This window comes from Leptodactylus fuscus, chromosome 3 (genome assembly GCF_031893055.1).
Source record: "Leptodactylus fuscus isolate aLepFus1 chromosome 3, aLepFus1.hap2, whole genome shotgun sequence".
NCBI lineage: Eukaryota > Metazoa > Chordata > Amphibia > Anura > Leptodactylidae > Leptodactylus > Leptodactylus fuscus.
In genome coordinates this window covers 44,116,072-44,138,111 of record NC_134267.1, presented here as the reverse complement: position 1 = coordinate 44,138,111, position 22,040 = coordinate 44,116,072, and the positions used below count along the sequence as shown (strand labels likewise).

General features: G+C 40.8%; 1 protein-coding gene and 1 long non-coding RNA gene across 3 annotated transcripts in view; one reads left to right on the top strand and one right to left on the bottom strand.

The window, feature by feature from the left end:
* LOC142197309 (uncharacterized) overlaps positions 1 to 2,851 on the bottom strand; it is a 644,898-nt gene extending 642,047 nt beyond the window's left edge. The window contains exon 1 of the long non-coding RNA XR_012715311.1: positions 2,808 to 2,851. This is a non-coding gene — a long non-coding RNA (uncharacterized LOC142197309). The remainder of the gene's footprint in view (positions 1 to 2,807) is intronic.
* Positions 1 to 21,364, top strand: part of LTBP1 (latent transforming growth factor beta binding protein 1) — a 228,226-nt gene extending 206,862 nt beyond the window's left edge. For both annotated transcript variants that reach the window (XM_075267491.1, XM_075267493.1), the window contains 8 exons: positions 5,697 to 5,858; positions 6,822 to 6,908; positions 7,156 to 7,284; positions 8,530 to 8,670; positions 9,583 to 9,753; positions 13,880 to 13,996; positions 19,884 to 20,036; positions 20,357 to 21,364. In XM_075267491.1, the coding sequence (XP_075123592.1) occupies positions 5,697 to 5,858; positions 6,822 to 6,908; positions 7,156 to 7,284; positions 8,530 to 8,670; positions 9,583 to 9,753; positions 13,880 to 13,996; positions 19,884 to 20,036; positions 20,357 to 20,523 (1,127 nt within the window). In that variant the 3' untranslated portion in view covers positions 20,524 to 21,364. The remainder of the gene's footprint in view (positions 1 to 5,696; positions 5,859 to 6,821; positions 6,909 to 7,155; positions 7,285 to 8,529; positions 8,671 to 9,582; positions 9,754 to 13,879; positions 13,997 to 19,883; positions 20,037 to 20,356) is intronic.
* Positions 21,365 to 22,040: the final 676 nt, after the last annotated feature.

Here is a 22,040-nt window from a genome sequence, read left to right as displayed (position 1 = left end):
TTTTACTGGTAAAATCTGGTCTGTTTCAACTCAGTACGTACAACACCACAGCCAATACCGAATTATTAGTGAATAGAATATTGAATATTATACATGGGAATGTGACCATCTGTACAGGTCTCAAGCTATCCTTAAAGGTGACATCTAGATAATGCAGTCTCCAGATATGTCATAGATGTATCAGAAGATAAAATAGATAAAGGATGTGATCTTCAGTCACCACTAACTTCCAGAAAAATATAGTTTCTATGGCACGGCCTTTGGTATTTGTTACAGATTTCAGTCACTATATCGGTTACTACATCTCCGTTGCCTTGCTTGGGCATTCTGTCCAGTAAATAAATTCTGGAAAAACATTCATCATGACAGATCTGTCATGCTAATTGTAATGGATAATGAGAGACCACCATGGAAGCTATGAAGCCAAAATCTGGAACAGCATTCTAACCATCAGTCCACATAACTGAATGGACCGTGTGTTGGATTATTTTGTCAGAAAGTAGGATGTCTGCTAATGATGGTCTGAATTGTCATCACACTAGCTAAGCCCTCCCTCTTGTACAAATAGGAGAGAAGCGACCTGGTAATAGTCGTTGCAAAATACTGTAGTTGGACTTTGTTTTTGCAGTTGACGATTATGTCAAGGACGTTAGTGGCCCTGACCTAACACACATATACTATAGCCCTCTGGGAGAATTACGTCCCTGTTTTCCCAGAATCCATCAGAATATTGTGTAACACACAATTAGAAACTGGAGCCCGTCGTTGCGGTCAATATTTCAGACTGGAATACAGTAGGTGCTGTATTTTACAACTTGAGTTGCGTTGTGTAACGGCTCACCCCTGTCAATGTGATTGATAATCTACAGTGTAACTGTATAACATCAGCAACACCGTGATTTCTTTTATAATGAAAAATTCCCACAGTCAGCAAATTACTCTGCAAGACGAATTCCAAAGAGGTTTTTTTTTTTTAACTTAAGTACCATATAGCTTCTTGTGGTATTTTGGATTTCTGTATTCAGTTTTGATATAGAATTAAAATTCACACTACTTAGACCTCATTGATGTTCAGCCCGCACATCCAGTTATTTAGGTTGATGTATACGCTATTATTGTTTTCTCACATTTCTCTGGTGTGAATTTGGATTTTCTTTCCAGTTTTATTAAATTCTTGAAAGTTACTCCAGCCATATGACTCACTTTACAAAGTAGATTTCATTAGATTTCACTCATTACCCATCCACAAAGCCTTGTAAAATGCTGGATTTGTCTCGGGTTTCCTCCAGTTCCATCACCAATGTAATTTTCGGATCTTTTTCTTATTAGACTAGAGACTATAAAACGTCTGGTATTAGCGCTAGCAGATTAGATATCCATGTATTGTTTAGCTATTGTAATCTGTAGTCACACTGAACATGTCTTATTACAAATATATATATAACAACTATTATAGAGTGTATTACAACTATATAGGTTATTATACTTTATAACATTGAATTGTATGCCAATGTACCATACATGACACTTGACAATGAGTGAGAGCATGTAGCAATATTCCATAATGTCCATAATGTCTTGGATGAGGATGCTCTTTCGAAGAAATTCCTAATTACAATCAATTATTTGACATATTTTTCTTATATCCATATAGTTATATACTGTACAAATAGATCTAAATGTCTGTTGTGTTTAGGATCAAGCAGATGTCAGTTTATCACACGTTACAATGTTGTAAGATATTACGTTTCGAATGTAATTATTGTAACTATAACTCCTGATACAAGTGTAAATGCGGCAGGAGAGCAGGCAGTCCAATGCTAGGCAATCGTACTACTTAAAAAATCTCCCCCGCAGATTAGTTTTGGTTTCTGAAGATCCTAGAACATCAGAATTTTACTATCTCCTTGATTATTGTTGTGTTGTAATGAGTTTCAATGTAATGTGATGGTTGTCAGGGTTAAACTTAGATGACACAACCGCAACCATGGGGCATTGGGGAACCACTCTGATCCTAGTCAATCGCTCTCCCTATCTCCCAAACCATTCTGATGTCCAAGTACACAATCTATATTATTAATATGGTTGTAGATATTCATATTGATAGTAGGGTCTCTATGATACTCATATCCCTCCGGAGAATGGCACCAGGTCTTTCCCTCTCCTACGGTAGATATTTCTCATGTTCCAGATGACAGTTTAGCGACTATGTTGGAAAATCTCTGACCAGACTTCTAGTTGCAGCTGTTCAATAGATGGGGAAGGCAACAATCATCCCAAAACGTTGGTTTAGAAGGTTGTACAGTGGAGATTGTACAGTGAGCAAGCATCGAATCCTCCCCTTCCTCACCCCTGAAACTACAAAGATGCTAATTCATGCCCTCATTATCTCCCACTTAAACTACTGTAACACCGTTCTCCATGGCCTTCCTGCAAGTACTCTCACCCATCTCCAGTCCACCTTAAACTGTGCTGTTCTCTTCATACAACCGCTCCCATTTGCCAATTCCTTCACTCAACGAGTAGAGTTCAAAATACTAACGCTGACATGCAAAGCCATCCACAACCTGTCCTCTCCATATATCTCTGACCTAATCTCCCGCTACCTGCCCACACGTAACCTCAGATCCTGAAAAGACCTCCTACTCCACTCTTCTCTCATCCGCTCTTCACACAACTATCTCTAAGATTTCTCCAGTGCATCCCCCATACTCTGGAACTCCTTACCAAGACACATAAGACTGACCCCCACAATCACAGGCTTCAAGAAGGCCCTGAAGACTCACCTATTCAGGAAGGCCTACAACCTCCAATAACACTACTGTCACCACAGTGCCATCTGTACAGCCTCTTTCCTCACCTTCTTTCTCTATCCCTCTTCCCTCATAGATTGTAAGCTCTTGCGGGCAGGGTCCTCTACCCCATTATGCCAGTTGGTCATCGTTAGTATTATATTTGTTTTGTATACTTTGTGTACTGTATGTAAACCCTCAAATGTAAAGTACCATGGAATTAATATAATAATGTAAAGCACCATAGAATTAATATAATAATGTACATCTACATGGAATTAATATAATAATGTAAAGCACCATAGAATTAATATAATAATGTACATCTACATGGAATTAATATAGTAATTTACAGCTACATGGAATTAATATAGTAATGTACAGCACCATGGAATTAATATAATAATGTACAGCTGCATGGAGTTAATATAATAATGTACAGCTACATGGAATTAATAGTGCTATACAAATAAACAATAATAAACAATAATTCTTATTGCCACAGTATATCCTACAAATACCGTATATACTCGAGTATAAGCCGAGGTTTTCAGCACAGTTTTTGCTGTACAGTATTAGACGTCTGGGGCATTATCATACAGGTTCAAAGCCTTATGGTAGCAGTAGCAGCCTGTTGCCATACAGGCCCAAAGCCTGTGCTAGCAGTAACAGGCTATTACTACTACCACAGGCTTTGGGCCTATATGGTAATATCCCAGACCACGTGACACGTGAAGCTGGCTAGGATTAACATAAGCACAAACAGAATGTCATGCATTTCCCCCCCTCGGCTTATACTCGAGTCAATAAGGTTTCCCAGTTTTTTGTGGTAAAATTAGAGGGGTCGGCTTATATTCGGGTCGACTTATACTCGAGTATATACGGTATATCAATAGTAAAGAAAGTACAATAAAGTTAAATTTTATCATTTTAAAGAAAAGATGTTTTGTTAAAAAAAATCTGTTTTTTTTTTTTATAACCACCACTACATCACCAACCATAGGAGTATTTCTTCGCTTCCATCTGTGTTTGCTGGATCGCTTTAAGCACTTTTCCCCGCAGACATTTAAGTATGAAAAATAATGTTTTTGTTAAATGCGCAGTAATACTAACTTGGCCATTAATTCCTCAAAAGCTAGTCATGGGATCTGTTCAAGAAAAATGTTTTTCCTGCCAGTGTTATGATGAGGTTCTGTTCCTTATCAAACATTTCTCTTAGATTAAGTCTTCGAGTGAAAAGAAAAGCAGGAGGGTGCATAATGGGTAATATTGGCTACACCGACTTATGTACCAGGGCCCTTTCTAACAGTCTTATGCCACTTGGGCGATCAGTGTGTTTACCATGAAACTTCAGTAGATGAGGATGCTATTCCACGGTATAAATATTTCGACTATTTTCATATTTAAAGGGGTATCCCAGTTACAAGTTACCCCTTATCCACTATATCTAGCAGTCCCTATTCAGATGAATGGAGAAGTGCGCTGTACAACCAGGTGCCCTGGTCGTAACTTGGGTGCAAAACCCCATGGTTCTCCAGTTACAATCCTATACTTAGGCAGTAACTGGTAACCAGAATACCCCTTTAAGAAGATTGACACCAAAAACATAAAAATTACCTAATGCAATAGTAGCAGATGAGCCATAAGCCAGAGTTTGGTCATTTGTTTTTGTTTTTTTTGGTTACAGTGACACTGACATTATATTACGCCATTGTTGAGGTCATTGTCACTTTTGAATTTGGTTCTTCGAAGCTCCTGGTACGAGTGTCAACGTGTTATTGAACATGGTGACATGATAATCCTTTACCACAATTTCTGAGAAGCGAATTCAACAATCATTGTGGCTGCATGTCATTTATTCACAAATATCCACTAAAACTAAACTAAAATTTACATAATAGCTAAAAAGAATCATGAAAATATCTGCAAGTAAAACAAACATAATTACCAAACTTTGGATTTGTGTCTAATTTCTGATTCCAGAACATACAGCTGTAGCCATCTTCAATATAACTCTGATGCCGGGCTACACTGATAACTTACAACAAAAGCCATTGAAAACAAGGAAGAAAAATCGAGTTAACTTGTTTAACAACTCTTTACTTAACATGTTAAAAGTCATGTTAACCTTGGCTACATCTGTATGGTCAATTTTTGGTTTTCAGTGAAAATCAAATTTAATAACAGTGTTAAGAAATCTGTTTCTGTTACTGAGATGTTAATTTTATGGAGAACGGAGGCATTGGGAATAAGGCGGATTGCGGGATATTTCATTCTGAATGGAGATTTGAGTCTTAAGAAAAGGAAAATTAGCAGAACTTAAGCCCTGCATCCTGAAAGAGGTTGGACCAAATATTTCATTTACTACCTATACACTGAATAAATGTCTGTAGGAACCCCACTGTTTATAAGAGTGGGGGTCTCTTGTGTCCCTTCCCATATGAATGGATTGGCAGTTGAGCATGAGCACAGTATTTGGCTTCTCATGATCTGTGGGGGTCGACTTGACTGAACAGCAGGAAATCTTCATAGACAAAGGAGCTTATGACAAGCTGAAAGGAGAAGTGACAAAAGTGTTAGGCCAGGTTTTATCCAACAAAGTGCGAATACTATATTGACATCTAAAGCTTACTGACTATGTACGTACATGTCACAGCATATGATAAGTATGCATACACACAGTTACTATTAGATCACACGGGCATGTTAAAAATGAAAGTACCCCAAGTTTTCCTAAATATACTATTATAGGATAATTGTTCCACTATACTGATATAGTTTTCTAGATATTAGTGTGAATTTAGGAGATCGGTGAAAATGTTATATCTATACCATCTCATTCCTGATTGCAAAATAAACTGGGTAGACAATGTCCTTATACTGAAAACTGTTGTCTTTTGGCAGATACTTATGAAGAAGTGAAGCAGTGCTACTATAATCTCAACAATGTCAATTTCTGCGAGAACGTACTGACTGTAAACGTTAGCAAGCAAGAATGCTGCTGTACATTGGGGGCTGCCTGGGGAGACACCTGCGAGATGTTTCCTTGTCCTGTTCTAGGATCTGGTATGTATAGAGTCAGACTTTGGATACTGTCCTGCTTTACTTTACTGGAGATCTGAAAACCACTTATATCCCTGCAATGTCACATAGAACACAAATGTGCATGTAAATAATACAACAGAGATGAGCAAATTGATCCAGCGTGTCCTTCAACGTTTATGGGATTTTCATGGGAATGACGTATCTCCAGTAACTTCTTAATCCACACAATATAAGCCAGGCATTGCCTCCGCTCATTATCTTATAGCGGTCCTTGGCTGGTTTAGGTGTGGAGCTTATCGATGGTCACTGAAACAATGTTTTGACTTAATTTGACCGATATGTCGGTCAAATTCAGTAAACCTGACCTGAGATGAATCTTGAAGAAGGGTACAGAACCAAGGGTCCACTGAGGAGGAACCGCGCTCACTGGTGTGCAGGAAAGAGATGAACTGGGATCCAGATAAATACGATCTATTAAATGAATTAAAATACAGCATACAACACGACACGTTTCAGGCCTAGAAGTGGCCCATTCTCAAGTGCAAAAAATGAGAGCAGGTCCCATCGGTTCCTCCTCAATGGACCCTTGGTTCTGTACCCTTCCTCAGTATCTTCCCGGTTTACCGGTTACGGACTGAACCGCTGCCACTCTCACCTCTTTACGGTCTTCAAGTATTGTGGCTCTCCACAACCATATAAGGTGAGAGGCCATCTGGTCTTTGGTAATAGTTACCTAGTTTCTAAACCGTCTTTTTACTTTCAATACTACACTTAGTGCGCTCGGTGTCCTTGTTTTGGTTTTCTATCCCTGAGATGAATCTTGAGAGTTTCACTTATCTCTAAATACAAGACATTTGCTAGTTATGTGAGTCTTCCTTGTTACCAGACCTAGTGTAAGTCAGCGCAGGAGACAACATATTCCAAGCATGTACCGTAGGCTGCGCACAAAGCAACATCTACATTTCTATTCTGTTTTTGTTTCAGATGAATATGCACTGTTGTGTCCTGAGGGAAAAGGCTACGTCCCATCCAGGGAATCCCTTTATGAAGGAAATGGCTTGACCTACCAAGGTTAGTATTCAGATTTTGTACATACATTGGATATGGAAACCAGTTTAATATGAGTCTGGGTATGGAGGAAAATTCAGTATATGTACCCTAAATGGTGTAAAAACGCCAACTTCAACTAAAGCGCCAGTCTTCATCCGCTAAAGGATGACCTGTTTCCAATGCATAAAATAATATCTAATGGATTTTTTTCTTGTCTTGTGTGTTTATGAATTTCATCTTTGTCTCATGTTATGTCTTTTTTTTCTAGATGCGGATGAGTGTATGTTGTTTGGAAGTGAAATCTGTAAAAATGGCTTCTGCCTAAACACAGAGGCAAGCTTTGAGTGTTACTGCAAACAAGGCACATATTATGATCCTGTGAAACTACAGTGTTTTGGTAAGTCCAGCATGAACTCTGAAAGAACGGAGTACAATTGTAGAGCCTAGGAGCTTTTATGAAAGAAGAAAGCTTTAAGAAATGTATAGCATTATGAGCTGCGGCTTTCCCTAGAGTTATAGGACATTCTGCACTATGTAGACACCACTACATGTCAGGCCTGGTTCACATCTGCATTCAGTATTCCATTCGGGAGACCTCATAGGGACCGCCCGAACGGAATACAGAATACACTGACAAGCGGGAGCTTATGAAAGCACACGGACCCCATAGACTATAATAGGGTCTATGTGTTTTCCGCGCGCTGTCTGCACAAGTCATGCGGAGAGAAAAATACTTCATGAACTACTTTCCTCTCCACATGACTTGTGCGGACACCGCACAGAAAACACACAGACCCCATCATAGTCTATGGGGTCATGTGCTTTCAGTGCTCACCTCTTGTCAATGTGTTTGGTATTCCCCATGAGGACTCCCTGAACGGAATACCGAATGCAGATGTGCTCCAGGCCTCACAAAAACTGCACAATTGTTTACTGCATCAGGTATGGTGGATCTAGAAAAATTCAGAATGGCAAGTGAAAACGGCAACCAAAAATGTGTGAGCCTGCAGCACATAAACTAAAGGCACCCAAATATGTATTGTAGTGTTTGGTAATAAGAGAAATCCATGTACAGAGTGGTGTGCAGCAGGTTCATCCATAGTGTACACTTTATTAATTTTCATAAGAATCCATAAATCTGTGATTGACTCGAACACTTGAGCTGTTTTGCTAATAGTCCTGGAGTGCTGACTCTCGTAAGGTTCATTCGCAGGTCCGCTGTGGAATTCTTTCTTGTGAAGGGTGATTATCCAGCTAATTTTTGTAACCCGATGCCACACTTTCTCCATAAAATCACCTTCTTCTGTCTTCAAGTTTTCATACCACATGCAAATCCCACTGTAGCCCTCACTAAACATTCTGCTGGATAAGTGGAAAACACGTAGACCCAGCAAAGTATCAGAGAGGAGGAAATAATGCTTCAAGCCACAACAAAGAAACCCTTTGGCTTTTCTTCCTTACACAGCTATATCCAGTTTCATGGCTTCTTCTAATTATTTACTGAGTGCTCATAGACAGCTGCTGTGCACAGCTGCCGATCTACTGTAGGCCTGCCCTGGAAGTAGTCCCATACTAAAGCTTACAGGGATGAGGGCTAATACAAGAACACATGTTAACCGCTGTCATTTCTATTAACCTGTAGATAATAATGAATGTGATGACCCCAGCAGTTGTATCGATGGGGAATGTATAAACACGGATGGCTCATACAGCTGCTTTTGCACTCGTCCTATGGTTCTGGACGCTACAGGAAAAAGATGTGTTAGGCCACAGGACCTATTAGGTATGTAACATGGTAAAATATTCATGAACCATAGAAAATAAGATGACAATTGAGATCGTTGCTCTTATTTATACAAAAAAAAGAAAAAATGTTATAAGACGCAATGGAAAATTTATTAAGATTGATGTTTCTTATGCCAATGTCAATAAAGTCTTTGGCTGGCATGGTTATTTAGAGGCTGCGGTATCATTTTCTTGGTCGGGGACTATTTTTCATACTGATCCTTAGGATAGTAGGAGTCAGATTGGTGGGGGTCTGATACCCAGACCGGGCAATGATCTGCTATTCCAGTTGCTGGCTCTAGAACCTGTACAAGAGGTGGAAGAAGCTCTGCTACTAGTCACTTGATATGAACGATATGTATTGATAAAATGTAAACGGATGGATAAAAGGGGTTTATGATAAGTGAACATCTAACCTCAGGGACCTCCACTAGTACGGACAATGACGGGGTTGCGGTACTTGGTTTTCATACAAATGACTGTGGCAAGTAAATGAGAGTACAGTCGCGGGCACAGCCATCTACCCTACTGTGCCAGTCAGGTTGTTAGTATTATATCTACCTGTATAATTTGTGTATTGTATGTAACCCCCAAATGTAAAACACCATGGAATTAATGGTGCTATATAAATAAACAATAATAATAATAATAAACCAGCAAGGGTGGACAAATAGTGGGCCATGTTCTCCTAGGGGATTGCAGAGGGGTGACCAGTAGATCTTGATGATACACCCACTTGTAAGTGTAAATGCCAGCCACTGCTTTCCCTATTACTACAGTAAGAACTGTGTGTAGGGTAACATTTCGTGACAGTTGTTGCGTCCTAGTCTACAATATTGCTGTATATGCTCAGAGATGGTAGCTTTTTTTGTACATTTTTGATTTTTTTCTACATTTTTGATGTTTTCAGAACCTACAGAAGATACAGATGTATATCAGGATTTCTGCTGGGAAAACCTCAGTGAAGACTACGTGTGCAGTAAGCCTTTATTGGAAAGGCGCACTACTTACACAGAATGCTGCTGCTTATATGGAGTAGCATGGGGAATGCAGTGCGCACTCTGTCCCATGGAAGGTTCAGGTGAGGTTACACTACTGATCACTCTTTTCTAAGTATGGGAGGAAATCTGAGTATTGTTAGTGGGATGAGACGTAAAAATGAGGAGACATATAAGTTCCGTACAAACGTTGACCCTGTTGATATCCATCATCCTATAGCTACAAATTACCAATACTAACTATGCTGCCAGCATGCTACTAATGTCATTATACGAGCTTTGGATAGTAATCTTAACAATTTGACATCGCCCTTTAGTTTAGTCATCTGCATTATTTTACTATTTTCAGCTTCTTCATTAATGTTGAGTCTTCATTAATATAAAGGAGAACGACAAGCATTCTAAGAGACATCTGTTTAATGGCAGGCGTGAAGAAAATTGGGAATTATTTTGGATCACAGCCACAAGCAGTTATATATTGAAAGACTCCCCCCCTGCCCATTGCTTGTCATAGCCTATCAATTCATTGGACAGACTACAAGATGTGTCCTATAAGGTGTCATTTCTCAATCTCCTATTTCCCGGAGAATTTGCCGCCCCTCGTAACAATATTATATAATCTCAGAATAGCAAGATCTATGTATGCACTACAGAGGCCTTTGTTGGATAATGCTTTTTCTCTATGGCAGTAAGTGGTTGCATTGGCTCTTAAATGAGCTTTTACACCTTGAAGCCATAGGATCGTACATATATATCCTGGAGTGAGACCAGCGCTTGATAGTCATCGGTAATATTTACTGTTTCCATAATACCTAATCATGGTATCTGGTTGAAAGATTTATATCCTACGTTTCAGACAAGGGCGTAATGTCTCCACAGTGGACCATAATTTGTCTTCCTGAAATGTGTAGATAAAACCCTGAAAGTGTTTGCTTAGACACAAGCACACAGTAGTCATTTTGAAATCGAAAACCTGAGGTTTCTAGAAACAGTCAGACCCCCGCCTAACTGGTTCATTTCCCAAGAGCCTGCTGATACAGCTCCCAGACATGAGGAAGGATGTGTGGCTGCCTCACCAAAGTTACAGCCATCTGGAACAGGCTATAAATTGTCTTTTCAAAGATGTTGCCTTAAAATTAGCTCCGTTGTAAATTCCCATTTTGATTGCTTATGGAAGAATTGCAGTAGCTCCCCGGTCGCTTTTTCCATTTTCACTTATTACTGTCAGCCACGGCAAAGGCTTTATATATTTCTATAGTTATTCACTAAAGATGACAATTTGAAAGGTGCAGAGACAAGAACCTCTGCTATAATAAGGCTCGGTGAAGTACTAGGAGGTAACCCTTTAAGGGATTGTCTCAGAAGAGTCTACCAGGGTGGTTTTCTATTCTGACTCATACATGGGGGTCTAGCACAAGGGGACTCCTGTCCTTCATCAACATAAGGTTTCTGATGTCCTAATAGAATTTATAAACAGGGTATGTCTTCATGAAACTACTCATTTAACATGTATTTACCAGGTAGAGGGTCAAACACATTTTGGTCAGTATTGAGGACCCAGTCACACATCAGGATTGTGCTGCTCACTTTACTTAAGAAGGTCTAACGGAATCTACTGAAATGAGCCACCAATAGGAACGCTAAGCTGAGCCCACATTGCGGAAACGCAGCTTTTTTTGTTGCAGATTTTGTTGAGGTTTTTTAAACCAAAGGCAGGAGTGGATTGAGAAGGGAGAAGTATAAGAACTTCCTGTATATTTCATATTCCTTTTGTAGCCATTCATGGCTTTGGCTGAAAAAAACACAGCAAAATCTGCAACAAAAAAGCTGCGTTTCCGCAACATGGGTGCCGAGCCTTAGGCTAAGGCCCCACGTTACGGAAACCCTGCTTTTTTTGTTGTAGAATTTGTTGCGTTTCTTTGTTACAAAGCCAGGAGTGGATTGAGCAGAAGGAAGAACTTCCCATGTATTTCCCATTCCCTTTGCAGCCACTCCTGGCTTTAGCTCAAAAATCTGCAACAAAAAAACTTGCGTTTATGCAACGTGGGATCTCAGCGGTTCCACGGGCCGGAACCGCCATGCTAAAGCGCTGCAGGAACAACCGCGGCGTGAACATATTGCGGTTCTTCCTGCAGCGCTTTGAACAGAAAGTTCACGGAGTTTTCCTCTGCAGACTTTCTGTTACAATTATATCTACGGGAAAGCCACCGGCGTTTCCGTGGATATAATTGACATGCTGCAGTTTTCAAAACCTCAACAGTTTTGGAAATCGCAGCGTGTCTGCACTGTGATTTTTTCTGCAAAGTTTGCATGAGATTCACATGAATCCCATCCAGTTTGCAAGTACTGTAAAATGAAGTAAAAATCACGGCGTTTCCGGTCCATGGGGCCCCGGCCTTAAAGTGTTTTTCTCAGATCATGAAATAGGAGCCCAAGTCAGGTATTGTGATTAGAGATGAGTGAGTACTCTGACGATCCGAACAGCACGCTCCATAGAAATGAATGGATGCACCTGGTACTTCTGCTTTGACAGCGGCCGGCCGCTTAACCCCCCACGTGCCGGCTACGTCCATTCATTTCTATGGAGCGTGCTGTTTGGATCGGCTGATCCGAACAGTACTCGCTCATCTCTAATTGTGATAAAATAACCTATGCTTACTAGTTTAATCCCCACCAAGCTTTATCTTTTGGCTACGGGAATGACTTTCCCATGTACTATATCCCCACTTCAGTCTTGGCCATATACTGCTTAGGCCATTGTTGGGCAGCACACCATGGCATGGGGTATATGGGCACATCATTGCTGCAGACAAGTAACAGTGCTGCAGGAGACTAAACTAGTGCGTTTTCTTTATTCCAGTTCCTGGCTTGGGTCTTGGATTTTTTTTTCCCTTTTTGATTATCTTAGAAAACTCAATGACCAAGAAGGATTTTTATAGAAACAAAATGTTTGTGCGTATTTGGAGAACCCTCCATTAGATAAGTCTTGTCCGTTGTTCATAGTGATTTAGGCTAAGCCTCCTACCACATTGTAGAAACCTGCTCAGAATAGTTCCAGACGATTGTCCACAAGTTAAAGACCTTGTAGGTACTTGCGAGACAAATACATAATCCACAGAATGAGGAAGTCTTGCTGGTTTGACTAAGACAGTACTTGTATGGTAAATGTGTGACAGTGTCTTAAGTCATAAATGAAACGATGGAACGTCAGAAGTTCTTCAGTCATATCTGTAATGGCTCCGCTCGTGTTTTATGGCACAGGTAGCCTGAGGGAAGGTCATAATTCACGCAAAACATTCTCCAAAGATTATAACTATTCACAGCAGACTCATTTTAGGTCTTAATTTTAATATTTGGCAATAGATTAATGTGGTTAAACATGTATAAAACATGACTAATGGGGGACGTTACTATAAGACTTCAAAGCCAATCTGTAGTCCATCATTAGTGTCATAGCTACTTTTACTTAAGAACAATTTATGATACTACTAAGCATCCTTCGCCTCCCTTGTGCCTAGACAGTAAAAAGTCACCACATTGACCGCAAAAAAGGAGCACGCTCCTGAGTTTGAGCAGTCCCATATCGCTTCTGGGCCCTATGGCATCTGCTGTGACTAATACAGCTGTAATTATAACCATATATATAACCCAGATCTCCAAGTAATGCGTATACATTACAGAAACATATGTATACAATAAACATGTGACTTACCGTATATTGCATTTCCTCCAATATAATCACCATATTACAATAGATTCAGCGGCTACTTTCCATCTTGACAATATCTTGTAGGGATCTTGGAACTGTTCTGTTGCTGATTTGCTCCGCTTTGCTGTCCATTATAATGTCACCTATTAGTAAATCAGCTAGTGGAGACCTCACTCTTCAAAAAAGAATGCAAAAGGCAGCGCTCACCCAAAGACAAACTTTATTAGGCACAACGCGTTTCGGGCTCCTCAGGCCCTTTATCAAGTGCAACAGATTTCCTCTCCCTGCAGAGACCCGGCTCCCGTCTGATGGAGCTCTGAGCACAGACTGAGCTCCATTCTTTTTTCTTTTACTTCTTTTTCTTTTACTTCTTTTTCTTTTACTTCTTTTTTTCTTTTTTCTTTTACTTCTTTTCTTTTACCTATTAGTAAATGAGTCTTTTGTATAAAAAGTATGTAAAATTGTGGTTTTGCTTTTCATCACGTTATTTTTCTATGCAGAGGACCATGCATTACTGTGCAACCTAAAAGATCCAGGGTTTAGGCGACCTTATGGCGAAGATGCCCTTGAATTTCGGGACTATTCAATACACCCTGATCCTTATAGCCTTCAAGAACGTAAGTAATACAACATGTATGATTCTTTAGGAACAAATTCAATGATGTATCTACCTTCTGACTTCTATTCACACTGTATATTGTTTTTTGAACGTTAATCCTCTTGTTGCCTATTTATGAGTAAGTATTGTGTATTTTAAAGATCAGTCTGATTTACGTGGTCTTTGGAAAGTGACTCGTATTACATTATGTAGCTGAGAGCATTGGCTTCCTCATTGGTGGCTAGAAAGGACCTGGTGACGTCACCCACACATGCACAGTAATGTGGAGCACCGAGCACACCACCGCTATCACTGGATAACTTAGGTGGAGATATAATGGAGATGTTTGCAGCAGCTGGAGCTCTTCACACCCGCACGGGGCGATACATAGCAAATTTACCACCAATACGAAGAAGCACCGCGCTCTCTCCAAATAGTAGAAAGAATCACATGTAGCTTTATTTCCACCAATATCAACACACGACGCTTGCACAGCGTTTCAGGGCACTCCTATTTCTCAAGTGGGCTATAATCACACAAACATGGAGCCCCCCTCCCCTACTAGAGAGGCCAGTACAGGAGGGGAGCTCCATGTAGGGGCACAGGAGAAAGACGGAACTGGAACCGCAGCTACTGCTGGAGCACTGACACCGGTGGGGACCGTAAATGCGGCTCACACGTCAATTTGTCAGGTTCCCAAACAAGTGAAATCTCTCAGAATCTCTTACTCTTGGAAGCCATCGAGGCCGTGCTGCCTCGAAACTACAACTTTGAAATTCCCAAGACTATATGGAGAATTCAACAAGCTGCAGCCAAAAGATTTGCTTTACAGATGCCGGAAGGGCTGCTGATCTTTGCCTGCACCATTGCAGATATCATAGAGAGGGAACTTTTGTGTGATTGTATCCCACTTGAGAAAGGGGAGTGCCCTGAAACGCTGCACAAGCGTTGTGTGTAGATATTGGTCAAAATAAAGCTACGTGTGAGTCTTTATACTATTTGGAGTGAGCGTGGTGCTTCTTCGTATTTGGTCGTGAATTTGTCACCCACATATGTCACTGGGTCTTTTCCTGAGGACACTTATTGGCTTTAGTGGTCACATGCGGCACAGGACATCCAGTGGGGAAGATGTGGCATATGTGCCCAAATGGACAGCTTACCATCATTACCCAATGTACACAATGTTCAATAGGTGTAAGGGTGTGTTCACACAGAGTAACGTGCCGCGTGACCTGGCACGTATACGGCGTGTGAGACTTTGCGCGCCCTATACACTCCCATTGATTTCAATGGGAGCCTGGATCGTATACGCCGCGTTATTTGGCGGCCGCACCCTTACTCTGCAGCCAAGTAAAGGTTTCCATGTGCCCAGTGATATCTTATATGCTCAATATGGCTTGTGACTTTCAGGGAGGATTCTGTAAATGAAAACCATTTGAAAATGAAGATAACTTCTTTTTTTTTTCTTTTTTAATAAACCTGGGCCTGGCTTGGTTCTGGCTTTGCTAAGCCTGAGCGGTTAGCTGTAATCTTCATTGGGAAGCTACAGTATAGACAGGGCATCGGGGGCCTAGAAAACCATCTGCCATGGTCATTTACCAAAATCTTCAAACTCTATTGAATATTATAGCCTTCAGCTACTGTTGCAATCTGTCGTACTACAAGCGACGTAAATCCATCTCTTCTACAGCTTCTCCATAGCTAGACATTTTTCAGATTTCAGCAGAACAGCTTTTATATCCTTGGAGAGTTGTTAATCCTTATTTATCATTTACAGGGAAAGAAAACATTATGTAAAGCTGTGTCAGCCAGTGATCAGCCTGGATTCATATGCATGGGACTCAGCCAGCACCACTTGGGGTGTGTATTTTGCTGGCAGTTTAGCAAATGCACAATCCCCAGTGCGGTGTGTGGAATTGCAGATTAATAAATCACAACTAGAGAAGTTTGCAAATATCTCTGCAGCAGTCGAGGCTTGAACAACACAGAAGACAGAAAACATGTCTGGCCATGATGAATGTCCTGCGGTATATAAGCGAGGCGCATTCTTTTCACTTAGCTGGCCATATATATCGACCAAGCATACATGTCTAAGGAAGAGCTACAATGTCATTCTTGCTGCTACAATAGCTGCACGCTTTATTTGTGACCTTTCTCTGAAGGTTGACCTCTTCTGTCATATTTTGGGGAATTGTATTCAGTTCTCCATTAGCTGTTTCTTACAAAGTAGTAAACAAGTCAGTCCCTGTCATATCCTGATACTGTAGTAATAGTGCAAATATATATATATATATATATATATATATATATATATATATACATTGTATTATGTGATACCACCTGTGCTCTATTATTGCTACGTAACTGGACAAATGTGAGAAATATTGGAAAGCTGCCATTATTGGGTCATCGGGATACTACTCCTGCCTTCTTCTTTACAAATCTATTCTTTCTTGTAGATCACAAACTTACACTAGGTTCACCCCTGCATTCGGGTCTCCATTCTGTGGTTTCTGTCTTCTGCATGCAAGAAGACGGAAACCACAGACCGGGTCTGGCCGTGAGCTGCGGTGAGCGTTTTATGCTCTCTGCCGCAAAACTGTTTTTTTTAATCCGGACACAGAGTACTGCATGTCCGACTCTGTGTCCGGATTTTAAAAAACGGTTTCTCGGCGGAGAGCATAAAACGCTCACGGCCGGACAGCTTTCTCACCCATTCAAATGAATGGGTGAGAAAGAGTCCTGCAGGTTTCCGTCTCCTGCCTCTGTTTTGTGCAGGAAACGGAAACCTGCAGAACGGAGACCGGGCGCAGATGTGAGCGAGCCCTTAGGTAGAAAGAGAAATCGGCATTTTACCCTATTCATAAGGCTGCTACTTGGACAGAATATACAGGGTGTCCGGAAAGTAAGTACACAAAATGTAAGGGTGGACTTTAGCCGGTATATGAAGCGTATTTTATTAATGAACATGTGAACGGAAATGCATCATGGCGGCGCTGAAGGTAGTACCTTGTTGCTGTGGCCCCTCGCTCGCCGGATTTGACCCCACTTGATTTTTTTCTTGTGGGGACATGTCAAGTCCATTGTGTATGCAATGCCTGTGCCAACCCGCAAAGAGTTCGTCATCCAGACTGTGTTAGTTGCGGTGAGGGCCATGCCAGGAGTCTGTGAACGGGTGCGTCAATCCATCTCCCGGCGTCGCACTGCTTGCATCGAGGCAGGCGGCCAGCACTTCCAGCAATTCTTGTAAATAAGTAACAGGGTTTAAACTGATTTCCCATTAAAGTGCTTTCTCTTCTTCGTTTCTCCTTTCACATGGCGCAGCGAGGGATAGGAAACTGACATCTCGCTCTACCTGCAGCGCCACAACGGTGCATTTCCAGTCACATGTTCATTAATAAAAACGCTTCATATACCGGCTAAAGTCCACCCTTTCATTTTGTGTACTTACTTTCCGGACACCCTGTATAAGGCTGGAATCACATGTGCAGTTTTTTTTTTTTTACGCTAGTTTTTAAATACTTTTTTTTTTTTTGAGCCACACACAGTGGATAGAAAAAGAAAGAAGTGTCCTCTTTAGCTTTACCTTTTGGAGCCACTATGAATTTCACTTAAATAAATGCCGCAAAAACTCAGCCTAAGGCCATGTCCTCATAATTAGTTTTTTCATGTAGAAGAAATACTAGTTTGATCCTTGGGGGTTTTTTTTCATGTATTTGTAGCTTGATATGCCACAGATTCATATGCCGCGGACACTGATTAGACAGACTCTGTAGGTCTTTCCATAAGTGATCTGCTTCAGTAAGTGATTTGTCACACCTAAGAAAACAGCTAAGGGCGGGTCAACACTTGCGCCTGGTCTCCGCTTTGCAGGTTTCCGTCTTTTGCCCAAGAAACTGGACAGGAGACTGAAACCTGCGGTCAGTTTTCAAACCCATTCACTTGAATGGGTTTGCAAAGTGGCTGCACGTGTGCGTCTTCTGCCTCTCCGCGGCGAAACCGTTTTTTTTAACCGGACACAAAGTCGGACATGCAGGACTTTGTGTCCGGTTAAAAAAATAAAAACGGTTTTCCCGCGGAGACCAGAAGACGTTCACGGGCGGACACTGACTGTCGGATTTCCGTCTCCTGTCGGCAGAAGACAGAAACCCACAAAACGGAGACAGGGCGCAGATGTGAACCCGCCCTAAGCCATATAAACTACAGCCCAGATCTGGGATATTTCATATTTCGTATCAAAAATATGGAAAGCATATCTGGTTTTGGGAAGTAGTGATGGTAGAGTGGAGCATATGCCAACCTCGAAAGAGAAGTTGAAAAATATTCAGAGAGAGATCCTTAAAGAATGTCCGAGGTCTGGGGGAATGGCAATTTATGAAAAGAAGACAGTGACATCTGCAAAAGATTTATTTAGATGTAAGTGTAGGATTTTCACAAGGAGGGTAAGAAAATATAGGAATCTTTGTGCAGACTGCATTTTACGTCCCCTTATTCTCGTAGCTCCTGCTACAACAGACGGAGCGGGGGATGTGGCTGCCAATAATCGGGGTGAAGGCTCTTAGTCTCCTCTTTTGGAGACAGCCTGGGATTCCATTCTCCCCAAACAACGAAAGCCACGTCCTCCGCTCAGCAGAGCCTGCTATAGTGTCAAGTGAGAACACGGGCTAACAGTTTTCCTCTTTGGACTTTATGTCTCTATTATACCTATAGGGAAAAAAATGTGAGCGTTTCCATAAGTACAACATGCCGCGATTTACAAAAATGTGACGGTTTTTGAAATTGCAAGTACTGTAATACGTAAAAGCGTTTTTTATGTACTCGCAATGTAGCGCCCCGACGTTAATCACTTTCAATAAAGGAAAGGCTAGATATCTTTATTATGGAGATGGGGTCTCCCTTGCTTTGGCCGGGCACTAATAAAGGGACCTCTGAAATGTATACAAATGCAAAGTCTTTCGTCAATATTAAAATCCCTGGTAATGAAAGCCATAAAAAAAATAATACAAATTTGGCACTTTTAATTTTAAGCTGGTGCCGAATCCATGTCCAGTACATGGTTACCATCATTCACAATGTACATGTACATTACATGATCATCCAGATGGTGCGTGATACATGTTACTTTAGTTATATTTGTATAGTGTATGCAAATATCAAAATGATAAATTCTAACTCTCAAGCTCTAATACGTATAGGGGAGTACAGCCATGTTCAGCATGGAGTTTTGCTGCCCTCTGCTGGATATGGAGTGTCTATTACATTAGATGAATGCATTATATTATATTCATATACAGTATATAGACAGGATTAGTTTATAGATAACAATGACATATTTCAGGTGTTATTCTTCCATTTATACACTTTTTAATCCACTCCTACTTTTAGCATAAGAAAAATGCAGCAAAAACAAGCGCCAATATATATTATCCAGATATTTTTTATATTTTATTAGAGAAACCTTTTCGGCACATTTCCTGATACCTAGAATATGAGGACGGGAAACGTAATATCAGGACGTCTTTCCAGGCTGTGTCTTAATGAATTGTGTTCCATTACTACGTAGTTGGCGCCTATTCAGATGTGGATATGTTTTGTCCATGGTTGTGCAACAATTTTTTTAATCAAACTGCCATCACGTCTTGGATCCATAAAAAAAAGAAAAGCCCAAGTGTGACATCTGTACTGTCCGTGATTATTAAAGGCCCAAAATATCGGGGATCATGTTAGTCTACAAAGTAGATATGTATATGAAAGGCATCTGCATACACCTAATAATATCAATAGGATGGAGACCTAATACTATATATATACTGTATATAGAGAGGAGATTATAAGTCTCATTCATAAAGCGTGCACTAAACATTGCTCGGATGATGTCCATATGTAATGGTTCTCTGTTATTGTAGGTGAAGATACTGGCAAGTATGAGGAGCTGCAGGCCGAGGAGTGTGGCATCTTGAATGGATGTGAAAATGGCAGATGTGTGCGGGTGCAGGAAGGATATACTTGTGACTGCTTCGATGGCTACCACCTGGACATCATGAAGATGACTTGTGTTGGTAAGAACAGCAAATGATTCCTTACTCTGAATACCCCATATTAACCCTTTTTACTACTAAAAGCATATGTCTGTTTTATCTGCCTTATTCAAATGGGACTGATAAGATATGCTAGGAAATGAATCCATGTATGGTGGCACCATATTGTCCCTGAGGAGCATTACTCTGTAAAACCTCTTCTATACAGCATATGATAAACCATTCCTTATCCATTCCCCTATGTTAGGGCCATGGGATGAGTTTGTGTCAGTAAGGCAGAGTGTAATATATCTTTATAGCTCTGTGTAAGTGATGGCTTTACCTGTTCTCTCCCCCTATAGATGTCAACGAGTGCAATGAGCTGAACAGCAGGATGTCTCTCTGCAAAAATGCTAAGTGCATTAACACAGAGGGCTCGTACAAGTGCGTGTGTCTGCCGGGCTACAGACCATCCGATAAACCCAACTACTGCACAGAAATAAACTCAGATGACAGCGAACTGGAGTAGAAGACGAGCAGCTCCGATTTCTCAGCCCATATACCCTGCACTGTATAAGGAAAGGAAGCCGTGTAAGTTACTTGAGATGAAGGTGGAACCTTGAGCAATGGTTTGGTGTGGAAGCAGCGTTACCTGCAAGTGGAATCTAATGTCTGACTTACTGTGCATCAACTCTACAGACCAAATGGACACATTTTCTCTTATGGAAGAAACCACCCAAGTATATATAGTCTGATCTTGCATAAATGTGTTGGTAAATAGACAAAGCGATGATATTTTAAGCTGGTTATTATTATTATAATTATTTTGTACTATTGCTTTATTAACTTGGCATTTTATTAGAGGTGGGAGCATTTTATAACACTTATGACGATGCAGCGCGTTGGAGACTGTACCATGTCAGAACTGTTGAGAACTCTTTTTTTAGTTTTCTATGTTAGCTTGGTGCAGACACCCCGCAGGGCAATTTTCTACGGACTCTTTCACATTGTTCTGCTATCACTTGCCTGGAAATATTTTTATAAACTTCCGTCTGCCCTGTGGAGCAGGCATCTTTTTTGTTTTTATTCTTTATGTTTTTTTAAGTCTTGGCTGGAAAATCATATTGATTTTTTTTTACTCTGCCTTTGTCTTTAACTGCACTTAAAGTCTTTAGAACTTTTCTTGCCAAGTTTCAAAGCTGCTGGAGAAACATTGCATCCCGTAATGTACATGAAATTAGATACATACGTTTCCCTGTCCGAAATTCGATTTGTAAATTGAATATGAAAAAAAACAGACATCTTGTTTGAGTTTCTTAACATATTAAAGCTGTATAATAAACCTCAACAATAAAAACACTTTATTTTTATTTTTGTTGCATATTCATATATACACTGAGTTATGTTTAGGAAGATGAGAGACTATAAAAGCACGACTGTGGATAGGGTTCGCCGACAATCACAATTTATACTTACATGGATTTTACTCTATTGTATAACTTCATTCCTTAAAGGGATCCTATCATTCAAACGCATTCTTTTTATGACTGCCACATAGGAATAGCCTTAAGAAAGGCTATTCTTCTCCTACCTTTAGATGTCTTCTCCGCGCCGCCGTTTGCCTGAAATCCCGTTTTTTGTCGGTATGCAAATGAGTTCTCTTGCAGCAGTGGGGGCGAGCCCCAGCACTCAAGCAACACTGGGGGCTGCAATAGAACTCTCTCCAGCACCGCCTCCATCCTCGTCAGCAAAGGCCTATTCATCTTCTTCTTCCGGCGTGTGGTGGGTCAAAATTCAACACATGCGCAAGTCTGCTCTGCCAGCGGGCCACAGGCAAATCCGACTTCACATGCAGGTGGCCATTTTTTTGTGGCTGCTTACGCGAGCAGGCACAGTACGCTCCTGTAGTTCTGAGTACAGAGCGTACTGAGCCTGCTCGCGTAAGCGGCCACAAAAAAATGGGCGCCTGCATGTGAAGTCGGCTCTGCCCACAGACAGAGCCGACTTGCGCATGCGTTAAATTTTGACCTATCGCGCGCCGGAAGA